At 34.9% G+C, this 14,791-nt stretch overlaps 1 protein-coding gene across 5 annotated transcripts in view; it reads left to right on the top strand.

Moving 5' to 3' along the window:
* Positions 1-14,791, top strand: part of Rabgap1l (RAB GTPase activating protein 1 like) — a 452,094-nt gene that overhangs the window by 363,422 nt on the left and 73,881 nt on the right. Inside the window, exon 1 of one of the 5 annotated variants that reach the window (XM_090340392.1) lies at positions 13,376-13,753. The exons of the other annotated variants lie outside the window; for them this stretch is intronic. Coding sequence (XP_090196518.1) covers positions 13,643-13,753 — 111 coding nt within the window. The 5' untranslated portion in view covers positions 13,376-13,642. Of the gene's footprint in view, positions 1-13,375; positions 13,754-14,791 lie in introns of those variants that run through there. 5 annotated transcript variants of the gene reach the window in all.

The following is a 14,791-nucleotide window of genomic DNA, read 5'->3' as shown; positions in this document are numbered from 1 at the left end:
CTTTGATTCTTTTACAGTTGGGATATTTCCATTGCTTGCTTTCTGTTGTCATATAACTTTCTTATATATTTTGATTATTAATGTCTGATAATATGATTTGCAATTTCCTTTTCATTGTGCTATTTCTTTCTTTTGCAGAGCTTTTTAGTTTAATATACTCCACCTATTTGTTGTCATGGGGCACAGAATCAATCATTGTCAGGATCAGTGTAAAGAGCTTTCCCCTATGTTTCCTTTTAGAAACTGTGGTTTCAGGTCTACATATATATAATGTTTTTAATCCATTTCAATTTAATTTTTGTTTTGGCACAGTTAATAATTCAGTTTTATTCTTTTATACATTAAGATTCAGCACCACTTATTAAAGAGATTGTCTTTTATTTTCCCATTGTGTATTCTTAATGCCTTCACCAAGATTAGAGACCTAGTAATTTGTAAATAGCATTATGAAGCCCTAGCTTCATTAGCTTTATAATTTTATGTTTCAGTAAGTTATTTTAAAGCACAAACCAGGTCATAATGAAACTGGTACTGTGAGGAAAATACTGCTAAAGAAAGAGATGTGTGGATATCACTGTTAGTAATAGTAATTGGGTCTGATTTCATTTGGAGTATTCTGAATAATTAGGCTTTTTGAGTACAGAGGTGAAATTAAAATATCAATGTGTGAAAGTACCATGTTCTTTAGTACTAGTGGAAAACCAAATGCTTAACTACTGTTGCTGAAGCCACTAAAATTCTTATAACCTAATTAGGAAGTTATTACTTTTTCCCTTTCTGTAGTTCTTGATTTTTTCATTCAATTTATCTTTTCCTGAAGCCTGTTAATTTTATGCAGCCCTTCAAAAAAGGACATTGCTTAGCAACTGTCTCAATAACTACTAGGACTATTCTTTGTAAAGCCTTCTTATTTATTTAAAATAGGGTCTTATTTAGAATGCATATGTGTGTGTGTTGATTGTTAAAATCAAGAGGAAGTCATTTCACTTTGAATTCTCATGTCTGCATTTTTGTAGTTAGCATAGGTTGTGTGTGGCAAAAAGAAAAACAAACAAAAACAGTGCGTAAGACATGAACATATCTGTTCCCTTTAATATCTCAGCAACATTGCTCTGTTCATCATCTGTTCTTTTCTATGAGTCCCCTACCCCATGATAACATGCTAAATATCGAAACATCTAATTAATTGGATATAGAATTCTGTAATATTGGCTCTTTAATGCTCAACTACTTTTTTAAGAGGATATATATACTGAAGTATTAGATGAGGACATTTATTAGATGTTTAATTGAAGCAATTGATATTACTTCTAACAGTTTTATTTTAGGTTATTTGACAAGTGTCTCAAAGGACTCGTCTGAGCTAAGGGTAGTTAGAAAGAAAGCTGTGTTTGCAAAGAGAACTTACAATGATGCTGTGGGTAAATTTATAGCTTACTTTCTTTTATAGGAAGCACTTTTGAGATAATATTTTGCAACATATATTAGAGGTATATTTTTAATAGAATACCTTCCATGGAATATTAATTTTAAAAATATGTGCTTTCTAAAAGCACATCTTTCAGTTAATGATAGCTATTACTATCAAAAGAATAGTTCACATATACTTAACAAATATCGCACTCATTTATAAAGTTTAGTCTGTAAGATTATATATCCTGTGATCACATCTTATTTATGTTAGTTCATATGTGAAGAGAACAAGGTAGGTCAGCTATAGTTGAGCTTAAAGATGTATGTAGTCTGTTAACTGATGAAACTAGAGTGTGTGATCTGGGGATGTGGTTCTGTGGAAGAGCACTTGCCAAGCATGCAATGGCTCCTGAATTAGATACTCAGCACTGTGAAAGAAAGGGAGATAGGAAAAAAAATGGAAGGAAGGAAGGGAGAGGGAGAAAAGGAAAGGGAAAAAATGGAAGGAAGGAAAGAAGAGAGAAAGAAAGGAAGGGTAAGCAGTGTATGCTTCTATCTGTCTGTCTGTCTGTCTATCTATCTATCTATCTTGCCATATTGTGGCTTGAACTCACCACAACTCTACTTCTCACTTTGGGTAGTTTATTAGAGATAAGAATCTCATGGACTTTTCTGCCCAGCTAGGTTTGAACCATGATCCTTAGATCTCAGACTCATGACTAGCTGGGATTATAGGTATAAGGTACCAGTACTAGCCAAAAATGATCTTTTTAAGAAATATGTGTTTTTAAGAAATTGGGAGATGAATAGAAAGATGTGCCAATATGCAAGTGTTGAACATTTGATCTTTATAATTTCTCTTTTTTCTCCTATCCTCCCCCTATGTCTATACGTGTTCCTATAGAAAATATTTTAGGGGGCTGAGAGTGAGGCTTAGTGGTAGAGTGCTTGCCTAACATGCACAAAGCCCTAGGTTCAATTCCCCATTACCACTTAAACAGAAAAAGCCAAAAGTGGTACTGTGACTCAAGAGGTAGAGTGTTAGCCTTGAGAAAACCCAAGGATAGTGCCCAGGCCCTGAGTTCAAGCCCCCAAGACTGGCAATAAATAAATAAATAAATAAGTATTTTAGATTTAACATAAAAATAAACTGACATTCAAATGAATGAAACTTAAATGTTGTTGGCTTTGCCACTGCTACTATGACCACTTTTATATTTTATCATTTTATTACCAGCCAATTAAACAATTAAACATTGACTCTTAAAGAAAGTGAACATAATGCCAGTTGTTAGCATCACTGAAAAACCACTAGGACAGGACTTTCAAAGAATGCCACTTCAATACATATAGCACAGACTAATATCAATAGCAAAATGTAAAGAGAAGAAAAATATAGAGCACAGCTTTGGAAATGTATAAGCTTCTATTTTATGAAATGTACTAGTAAAAAGAGAATTGAAGCCAGGTGCTGGTGGCTCACACCTGTAATCCTAGCTACTTACGAGGCTGAGATCCAAAGTTTGTTGTTTGAAGCAAGCCCAGGCAGGAAAGTTCCTGAGACTCTTGTCTTTAATAAACTTCTCGGCAAAAGCCAAAAGTGGAACTGTGGCTCAAGTGGTAGAGCTCTAACTTTGAGCAAAAGAAGTTCCGTGGGACAGTGCCCAGTATTCAAGCTCCTAGGACGAGAGAGAGAAAGAGAGAGAGAGAGAAAGAGAGAGAGAGAGAGAGAGAGAGAGAGAGAGAGAGAGAGAGAGAGAGAGAGACAGAGAGACAGAGAGAGACAGAGACAAAGACAGAGAGACAGAGAGAGAGTGAGACACCGAGAGAGAAAGAGACAGAGTGAGGGGGAGGGAGAGAGAGAGAGAAAAGGAGGGAAGGAGGGGGAGAGAGAGAGAAAAAAGAGAGACAGAGCGAGAGAGAGAGAGACAGAGACAGAGAGGGACAGAGACAGAGAGAGACAGAGACAAAGACAGAGAGACAGAGAGAGAGTGAGACATCGAGAGAGAAAGAGACAGAGTGAGGGGGAGGGAGAGAGAGAGAGGAAAGGAGGGAAGGAGGGGGAGAGAGAGAGAAAAAAGAGAGACAGAGAGAGAGAGAGAGAGAGAGAGAGAGAGAGAGAGAGAGAGAGAGAGAGAGAGAGAGAGAGAGAGAGAGAATTGAGCCAGGCACCATTGATTCCTTCCTGTAATCATAGTGAGATTTGAGATTTGAGTATTGAGACTTAAATCCAGCTAAGGCAAGAAAGTCCATTAGACTCTTACCTGCAATTAAACACCAAAAGCCACTTGTGGCTCAAGTGATAGAGCCTTAGCCATTCTTGAGCAAAACAGGTCAGGGATAGGTTCCAGGAGCAACACGTATGCACACAGTGAATTGAATGTGAATCTAGTCTGATGTAAAAGCAGGGGAAAAAAATCCCTGAGCTTTTATAATCACATTTTTCAGTTTTTGTCATACCTACTTTACTATTGGTGTGGCATTAAGTTACTGAAGTTACTAAGGCAGATAGTTTCTTCTATAAAATGGGATAATAAAACCAGCCCTTAGTGTTGTACTAAAGTAATTATAGCTCCCTTGGATCCAGCACTATAGGTCGTAAGTGTGTGTTGCTTTTCTCCTACCCCATCTGCCCCCAATTCAAATTCCTTATGGTCTTTAAAATGAGATGGACCACCAAATATACAATTTGCAGGTCTAAAGTTCAAGATAAGCTGCCTCATAGGATATTTCTTTTGATTGTAAGATACAAATGAACAGTGGAAAATCTTTTTGCAATGCAATTATAAAGAAGGATTATTTATTGCCACATGATTGTCCATAGTAATGGTGTTTTTGTTGATCAGGTTACAACAGATGAATATCACTATATAATAAATACTGTCTTTGTTTCCTATTCTTGTATCAGTTGCTCCATTTAATAAGAGTTAATTTATTCAGGTCTGCTTTCATTGTAGTTAAGAAGCTAGTGAGGACAGCAAGTTACTGGATATTGCTTCCCAACCCTATTATCAAGCCTTCACCTCCTCTAGCCTATCTTCATTATTTCTGACAGGACTCATGTAAATTTTCAAATTGCTCTGAAATAAAATAGTGTTGAGGTAGCTTAGGGAAAACTGGTAGATTATTGGTATGAGTAACATCTTTTATTTTTCCTTACTTGATTTATTTATTATTTTGCTGTTTTTTTAAAAACTGATACTTCATAAATATTATGTTATATATTATATATAATAAGTATTAATTAAGTGTCACGTGATGGTTTGATACATATATTTATAAATGTGTATACATCATATAATGCTTAAAGGAGACTAAACATTTTAAATATTTATCACTTTTTTTTTTCTGTCAGTCATGGGACTTGGACTCAAGGCCTAGGCACTGTCTCTAAGCTCATCTGCTCAAGGCTAGCATTCTACCACTTGAAGCAGCACATTCTGTTTTCTAATGGTTGATTGGAGATAAGATCTTACAGACTTATCTGCCTGGGCTGGCCTCAAACCTTGATCCTCAGATCTCAGATCTCTGGAGATCCTCAGATCTCCAGAGTAACTACGATTATAGACATGAGTCACTGGCACCCAGATCTATCACTTTTCTTTATGATAAAAACATTTAAAATCTTTTGTTCTTGGTATTTGAAATCTGAAGTCATCCTTATGTGTAACACTGCCCCCAGATTTCTTATTCCTATCTAAATAATAATCATTTGTCACTTTTCTAATCTCTTACCATTCTACTTTCAACTTCTATGAAATCATCTTTTTCAGTTAATATATGAGTTTGATTATGTGGTACATATTTAATGTAATGATCTCTTTTGTTGTGTGACAGAATTGTATTTAGTGTATATATGTTCCACATTTACTTTTTCCATTTATCAAATGATGTGCTTTTTTTCCATTTCTCAACTTCTGGCAAAGTAAAATATCAGATCAAGTTATAGCAAACTCTGGAGCCTGTATTTTAAACATTAATTATATACTTCCCACTGGATGGAAAAATATAGAGGCTAAAAGCATGCAAACCCTGGAGTCTTGCAGGACTGCCCTTGGACCTATATGACATATATGAAATCTACCTCAAACTTATACAAATCTTTCTTTGAAACTTTTTCTTGAATTGTGTCCAGTGCTAACTCACCACTTTGGCCAGGTTAGTTTCATTTTCCCTGTAAGAAAGTAATTTTTAATCCATCTTTTCAGAAAGTAGTTGTTTGCAGAAGGACTTCATTTTTTCATAATACTGTACCACTTACTGTACTACTTGACAGGCATAGGCCCTTTTTTTGTATTCTATAGTGTATATCTGTGTGTGAGACTGAGAATAAGTAGTGTCTTGCACTTGGCTCATTTCGATGGAGGTTCTGATGTGTGTGTGTGTGTGTGTGTGTGTGTGTGTGTGTGTGTGTGTGTGTGTGCGTGTGCACCTGTCCTGGGGATCAAACTCAGGGCCTGGTATATGACAGGTAATTACTCTGTCATTGAGCTAAAATCTCAGTTCTTAGCTTTTCAAGACAAGATCTTCCCATGTTGGTCAGGCTGGCCGCATGAGCCTCTTCTCTCCATATCCTAAGTGCTGGGACTTCAGATGTGTACCACTAAACTTCCACTTCTATCACTATTTAGTGGTGAAGGTGTATATATACAGGAGCCAGAAATACCTACTTTCTTCTTTTTAATCATAGTAGTTCTTTTTTTGTTTTTAGAATTGGGTTAAATCATAGAAAGTCTTCACAGTTTAGTTAGCTCTTCTAAAAAAGGGATCATTTTAGGGCCAGGAGCATGGACTAGTGATAGAGTGCTTGCCTAGCATGCATGAAGCCCTGGGTTTAATTCCTCAGTACTACATACACAGAAAAAGCCAGAAGTGGTGACGTGACTGAAGTGGTATAGTGCTAGCCTTGAGGAAGGCCCAAAGACATTGCTCAGGTCTTGAGTTCAAGCCCCAGAACTGGCCAAAAACAAAAAACAAAAACAAACAAAATAACCAGCAAGAGATTATTTTAATGTATTCAAAAGATTAAATTAGGTTCTATGTCTAGGACATATTACTAGTTAAATATATTAGCCTTTTTGCTGTTGTTCTTTTGAGATAATGTCTTGCTAGGTAGCCCTTGAACTCAGTCCACCTGCCTCAGCTTCCTGAACATTTGGATTACAAATATGTACTGCCACAACTGACTTCAATTGCTATTATTTTAAATAAGAAAAAGAATGCACAAAATTATTAAATGTCTAAGGCAGGGAGTATTAAACTCCTAGCTATTGTTATAATTGCAAAATATATAATAAATGTTATAATAATGTATTGCATAATATATAGCAAATGTAGTATATAATGTATAAGTTAAATATATTATTTACTATATATTTTATAACATATTTACTAAAATTTCTAATAATAAAGGTATAATTTTTATTATTCTGTAATCCTCTCATATATACATTATAAGCCTTTTGCAAATGGTGGATTCCTCTTCAAAAAATTGTGGTTCACAATTAATAGAATTCTGATCTTTTTAATAATAATCTTTTTGTTTGTTCTAAATTTGTGGATCCTAGAGTTATGTAATTCAAGTTAGCAAATAAGCTAGAAGGATATCGTCTTGCTTATGATTCAGGAGGCCATTGAATCATTCCTCCATTCATTTCAAGGGAAAGTGAAACATCACTATTTTCTACTCAAGGCATGCACAAGAGATTGTAGAATACAGTGGCATGCATATAGCTTTAGGATCAAATAGAACAGAGCTCAACACCTTTTGGATACCAGTAAGCTCTTTTTTCTTAGTTTTCTATCCTACAAAAGGGAAATCACAATGCTTTATGAAACTTCTTTGTTTAGTCCCCAGCCCCTTTTAGGCACAGTATAAACCAGAAATGTGATGGAAAAGAACCATGGAAGGGGTGACATTGACCAAGATAACTTGCATTCTTCAACTGATACATTGAATTACAACACCTTTTAACAATTGCTTAATAAAAAATTCAAAATGTAAAAAAAAAATTGTGGTTCTGGCAGGTCTGGAACTTAATATGTAGCCCACACTGGCCTCAAACTCATGATGTTCCTGCCTCCACCAAATGCTAAGATTACAGTCATGCAGTACCACATCCAGTCAAATGTGTTAAATTTTAACTGCAAGACTATAGCCAGGTGACTGCCTAATCTGCTTGTATATTATCTAATGTTAATACCCAAGGACCCAGTTGAAATAGAGTCAACCATCAACCAGGCTGAGAGACCTTGAGACAGTGAATGAGCTCTTCAGTGAACCTCTAACACCCTTTACATTCTGATTATGAGAAAAAAAGGGATATAATTTGACACGTGGAACACTTTGATTTGGTTTTTAACAAGATGTCCTACATAATCACTGAATGTTTTAGAAATTAAGGTAAAGTTATTTATAAGTAGAATTCATTTTTATACTACCAAGTATAAAAGTGAAATGTACTTCATGTTTATGAATATGTCTGAAACTATCTTCATTTTGGATGATAGCAACAGTGAATGCTTAGGACCAAATTTAATTTGAATATGTTGGTTTTGGGTTTTCATATTATATAATTGAGGTGAAAAGCCGAATGGGCAGAATTTCAAATCTTCTTTGTCTGGATACAAATGAGACAGGAAGCTGTCTAGTATACTTGTTGGGCCAAGATTTATCCCATTCATATTCTTTTCTTAGTTCAATATTGTAAATTTCTTTTTTTAATCCCTATTTTCTAAGGTTTTAAATTTGCCAAGTAATTGGTAGCACTGACAGGAAAGATAATAACTTGAATGGCTAGAATTCAGAACAACAGCAATGGTTTTATTACCTTTGAAAGAAAACTAAGATTTCACTTATCTTTGTACTTTTTCTTTTCTCGTTGCAAAAACTTAGTGGGTATTACCAGGTTGCTCCAAAATCTAAAATATTCTGAAAAGTATTCTTCTTTTGTTACTTCTAGGGTTTCTCATTCACATCTTTCATCTTTTGTCCTCCCATTTAGTGTCCCACAGTTTTATAATGTGTACTCTTAAGTGTAGATTTAAAAAAAAAAACGTGCTGAGAATATTGGTTTTCTGTGATAAAAAAAAAACTACTTAGAATTTTGTCTTCCTTATAGTTCCTTATTTCTCTGTTAACCCTATACACATTTCATGATTCATGAACACTTAATGAACATTTGGGTTGTTCTTTTGGAGCACTTGCAAGGATGCTCTTAAATGATTAGGTAAGGGTCATCAAAGAGGAGGAGCAGAGTTTCTTCAGAGTTCTGTCTGAGACCTTTTTGCCCTCTAGCTTATATTTCTGTCCTGTTGCTTTGTCCTTGTTCAAATTGGTCCTGATTTTATAGTTGTCATGATGAAAATGTTCAACAGGTTGAGCCTGAGACACGGGGAGAGCATCTTCATAGTCTTTTGCTGAAATACTTATTTTATTGAGATGAGATCATTTTTAATATGTCTTCTGTTTTGATGGATAACAAAATATTTCCCACAGTGAAACTGTTTTATTTTTCTTGTATTTGAAGACATTACAGAAAATGAAAAATGTCCAAATCTTATTCAGACTTCTTTTTTTTGCCAGTCCTGGGCCTTCAACTCAGGGCCTGGGCACTGTCCTTGGACTTTCTCAAGGTTAGAGCTCTACCACTTGAGTCACAGCACCATTTCTGGCTTTTTGCTATATATATGGTACCAAGGACTCTAGCCCAGGTCTTCGTGCATGCTAGGCAAGCACTCTACTACTAAGCTAAACTCCCGGCACTATTCAGACTTTTTTTGATTGTTGTTTTGGTTCTTTGTAAATTTGACACGAGTATACATGCTTTCTGAAAACCAAGATATATGTTAGCCAATCAAAATGAAGTATGTTTTTCTTTAAAAAGTACAGTCCTGATTTGGAGGTGTAACTCAAGGGGTATAATGCCTAACTACAAAATGTGAAGACTTGAGTTCAAAGTCTTATCACATTCATACACCACACACACACACACACACACACACACACACACACACACACACACACACGTGCACACGCAGTACTGTTGTTGTCCAGGAAAGATGATTGGTGAACTAAAATTAGCAACCGGAATAAGTTTAATTACTCTTTCAGTAAAATAAGTTTAAAATTATTACATGCATTTTATTTATAAAAATACCTTATCTTAAAAGATTTGAAAAGGTTTAAGAATTACTTTATAGGGGTTGGGGGTAAGGGTAATGGGTACCAAGACATGTGAAAGGGTATCAATGTATGTGAATTAATGCACCTTCTATCTGGCAAATATCATGTAACCCTTTTATTAATTACAATAAAATATATATATAAAAAGAATTACTTTATAGTTCATTTGGCCTCTGAATACAAAGACTGAAATGGTAATGTAAGTAATGAAAAGTATAGTTTCATATTATACTGTGAATACTCTTTTAGGCAAAATGGTGATATTAGAAAATATCAAGTGGAAAGTGTAGAATGCATTCTAGAGACACAGCAATCTTGGAAGAATTTTATTTCCTATTATCTTGAATTAATGCTACTCTTTATTTTTATTCATATACAGATTTAAAAGGGATTCTTTTTTTTTTTTTTTTGCCAGTCCTGGCCACTGTCCTTGGACTTTCTCAAGGCTAGAGCTCTACCACTTGAGCCTCAGCACCACTTCCGGCTTTTTTCTATGTATGTGGTACCGAGGAATCGAACCTGGGTCTTCATGCATGCTAGGCAAGCACTTTAACCACTAGGCCAAACTCCCGGCCCCTAAAAGGGATTCTTGCATTCACAATTCTCCAGTCGGCCTATTTAATAGAAAAGAAATAGGTTACATGGGTGAAAACCACTGATCAAGTCTGTCCTCAATTTACATGACCAAGAGGAAACTGAAACCTAGGAAGGTTAAATGATTTTTCTTGAGACAGTGGACTAACTAGTTCCTGCTCCAGCTGGGGACATCAGTTTGGCTACTGGGAAGGCATAAGTCTATTTAATACCCAGTCTAAATTGTGGCTATATAGGGGTAATGTACGCTGTTGATCTTAATCTAAAGTAACTTTCCACTGTGTGTGTGTGTGTGTGTGTGTGTGTGTGTGTGTGTGTGAGAGAGAGAGAGAGAGAGAGAGAGAGAGAGAGAGAGAGAGAGAGAGAGAGAGAGAGAATCTTTTCAGTGCCGCTGCATGATACTAAGTAGAAAACTGCAAGAACACAGGTATAAACAACTCTGACAGATCAGTGGGTCTCAATCCAGGTTTAAGGGTGAGTAGGAAGGATGTCTTGCCTGCTAGGAAGTGTAAACAAGACAGTGTACAAAATCTGTTGAAGTTTGAGAGGGTATACGTGTTATTTCTGATGCTGTAGAGAATGTATTTAGGAACAAAGAAAAAGTCAACACAGGAACAATTTTTTTAAGAGATCAGCAGTTTTCAAAGAGCATACTTTTTGCTGGAACTGCATGCATATATTTAATTGTGTAAAGAAAAAACTTTAAGTTTTTCCCTCTTAGATTATGAAAGTACCTTATAATTTTTAAATGACAAAAAATTAAGATCTTGCTCAAGAAAATGTGTGCACATTGCTAAAATAGAAACTCTCTTGGACTTAGAAGTAGAATGTTAGTGAAATGAAATATTAGTTCTAGTTAATTCAGTGAGTTGGAACATGTAAAGGTAGTAACTCAGAAGCTTTTAAGAATATACTTTGGTAAAACTCTAAAAGGGCTTGAAGTTCTGTTTATGTAAAAGCTTTATCTTTGGTTATGTTTCTAAAATGTTCTTATATTCTGAGGTCTTAAAGATTTTATGAATTTAATATGCGGCACTTCTATGTACTGCTTTGGCATTGACTTCACTGGAGCTTTTTCTTGGTTAAAGTGTTCTTAACCAGGATTACTTATTGTTCCCCTGAATGTGCTCTCCCTAGGCACATACGCAGCTGCTCAAATGCAGGTCATAATTCTTGTTTGCCCCTGGGTGGTTGCCAGCTGGGAGTAAAGCATTGTGGGAAGTTTACCTCTCACAACAGGTGTCTTTGTCAGTGCACCTTGTTCAGATAGCAGTGTGTGGAAGCACTGAGTCAGCGTACCAAAGGAAGAATATGAAAGCAAGAGGAATTGCTTTTACGTCTAGAAAAACGTTCTGGAAAATACATCTGAAATCTTCTGGTGCTAGTGAATATTTGAAGAAGTTCACAGTATCTTTTAAAAGATAAAAAGAAGGTATGAACTCCCTGTATGCATTATAATACTTTGATTCCAGATTATCATTTACTTTTTACTTGGGAAGTCAGCTTTGAAATAAATTTTTGTGGGATTTTTTAATGCAAATGATTCTTTGAATCCAAAGCTTCAGAGGGGAATGATGTAAAAATACTTTACTAACTTCAACAAGGATCAAACTTAAGCTTTCTTAATCTTGAGAATTTATTTAAAATACTGTGGGTTTTTTTGTTTAAGCTTATTAGACATTCTTGTTTCTTAGCAATAGATTTTTTTGCCTTCTCTGTGGGGAAGCTTATAATCTGCTCTACTTATAGAAATTGCACAGCCTTCCTAATCACACTTAAATGGCTCAAGGTACTAACTAATTAATCATTCATGTGAATTTATGGAAAATGAAGATACTTTAGGAATATGCAAGAAAATAGATTCTGTACATATCATTCTGAGTATTTTTACTTAGTTTCTGAAAAGCGAGCATTTAAACAACATAATCCTGCTGCTTACTAAAAATTCCATCCAGCAGCTGTGTTTCTATTGGTTTTAGCCATACATTGCCAAATTGACTTCTAGTCCTAAACAGAAAATATTCTTCATAGTACTGTCATGTTAGCTACCTTTAAAAAAAAAAACAGGGAATTTGGAAAATTGAATAATGAAATATTAGAATTAGCAATATTGCTTAAAGGATGTTTTAGGAATGTTGGAACATTAAGGAACTTTGTTTTCACTTAGTTGTTTTCAGTAAAGTTAGCATACATAATTTACCCTGGCAATTGATATAGCCTGAGAACCTGGAAAAAAAAAAAAACTGGTAATTGTGGGAAGCGTCCAAACTCTTTATCTTGAAACATGCATTATTATTTACCATGCCCAACTGTACCTAGAAGCTAGGGCACCAGCAAATTGTTCACAGCAATCTATTACCTGCTGATTGAATAATTAAAAATAAACTTTCAGCCTTAAATTTAAAAGGTGAAGAGAACATTCATCTAGAGGAGAGAAGCAGTTTATAAACAAGTCTCATGTACAGGTTACAGAATAGCAACATAAAGTTCCGTTTAAGGTACTTGTCTTTTTACTGTAAGAAAGAGAAGTGATTACTACTTGATGTTATTGACCCAAATAAATTATTTTATTTTTTTATATTTTGGTACTTCTTCTTTTAACAGAAATACTAAGAGGGAAAAAGAATTTTTTCCATACTTCAGGAGATTAACTTACTTCACCAAGAATTCTATAAATTCTGAGAAATTAAAATGCGTGTCTTCTGTTCATTTTCTAAGAACATGAAAAAAATAAACATTGAGATCATTAAGGAAATCTACTTTTCACCAAGAAGAATCTTCATATAGTAATAGTGAAGAAGATGAAGTATTAGAAAAATTTGTAATCTCAAGAACATCACATAAATCAACTTTCTGTGTTTTTTATTTTAGAGGAGCTTGATAATAGGCTATAAGTTAAGAAACTTCTCTATTTTTATTTTTTGAAGTTTAAAGAAGTGTTCCAAAGAACTGAATTTTTCCATCTGCTGTGTCAAGAATGCAGATGTTGACAGTGTATACTTCCTGCATAGATAAGAGATCTCCTTTAGTTTTCTACTGGGGATGAATTGCTAGATAAGCCTGTGGTAGCAGCTGCTTTTTCACTTTTTTCTTTTTGAATTTTTTTTTTTTTTTTTTTTTGCTAGTCCTGGGCTTAAGCTCAGGGTCTGAGCACTGTCCTTGGACTTTCTCAAGGCTAGAGCTCTACCATTTCAGCCTCAGCACCACTTCCAGCTTTTTTTTTTCTATGTATGTGGTACCGAGAAATTGAACCTGGGTCTTCATGCATGCTAGGCAAGCACTCTACCACTAGGCCAAACTCCCGGCCCTTCTTTTTGAATTTTTGATACTCAGCGCCCTCCAACTCAGGTGGGTGTATGTATTGGCACTGAGCTGCAGTAGGAGTTTTCCTTGGATAGTTTGGTCTGGAGCTGGAGCAGCAGCTGCTGCTGTGGAAAAGCAGCTGGCAAGATGATGGAAGAAATCTCCATTATGGTAGCCTATGATGCCCATGTTTTCAGCCAGCTGCACGATGAAGACTTCCTCACTAGTCTGGTGGCCATCAGCAAGCCCAGATCCATGGTAGGTAGTGCCTTGCACACTACACTGCGATTGTTTTCTTTTTGATGTGATTTTCTCCTGTAGTAGTTGAGGCAGCGCTTCCTGGAATTAAAATAGAAGGATTGATGTTGGCTTTGTGTTACAGGATACAGCAAAATCCACAGGTTTTCAATGGCTTGTTTGCATAATGAAAGACTCTTGTACAATCAGTAGTGCATATTAAATTTTAGACTAACATTTTCATATATAATGAGATTGAAATGATTTTTATAAGGCTGAATATTACTTTATCCCAAGTTTTTGTTAGTTTGTATATACATAATTATTAGGTAAGACTATTTAATTTCCATACATAACAGTTCAATCTCCTTGAAGTAAAATATCTCTAACAGTGAATTGAGCTACTTAAAAAGTTCAGTGCTTTAAATTGTTGCCATAAAGAACTATTCTGGAAATAACTTACAGTATAATTTTAATTTATATTTAATATTTGTGAAAAGGCTTTTTACTGTTCTCCAAGTCTTCTTTTGCATGTCCTAGGATACTAGAAAAATAAATTTCTTTCAACTATTGGTTACTTTTTTCTCTATATAGACACTCATTATGATGGTTAGTAAGTTAAAGATAGTGATTTATACCTTCTAAGCAAGCTTTCATGACCATAGTTGTAATAACTTTTTCATTATATTTAATAAAACTCATTGAAACAACAGCATGAAAAAGTTCATCCTAACAACCAAACCTTACCAGTATGAAACTCTAATTCTCTGTTTAAGGCACAGGAACCTGAAAAAAAATGACAGGTTTTATTTTTTTCTTAAGCAGAAAATTGCAATGACAAAAAATAAGAGATCAACCCATAAATCAGTTTAAAAAGACTTGTTAGACATCTTAACTAGATGAACTGTATCAACCTGTTTAGCTGATAATTTGAGCTATAAAAAAATCTGTAAGATAATTGGGAGAAATTTGGCCACTAATTAGTTACTTAATGGAGCTATTTAATTTTGGACAATACATGGTTCTATTTAAATGATCATTTAGAGATACATATTGCAT

Source organism: Megascapheus bottae, chromosome 10, assembly GCF_031878675.1.
Source record: "Megascapheus bottae isolate mThoBot1 chromosome 10, mThoBot2.hap1, whole genome shotgun sequence".
NCBI lineage: Eukaryota > Metazoa > Chordata > Mammalia > Rodentia > Geomyidae > Megascapheus > Megascapheus bottae.
This window is presented reverse-complemented; position numbering and strand designations above follow the sequence as displayed.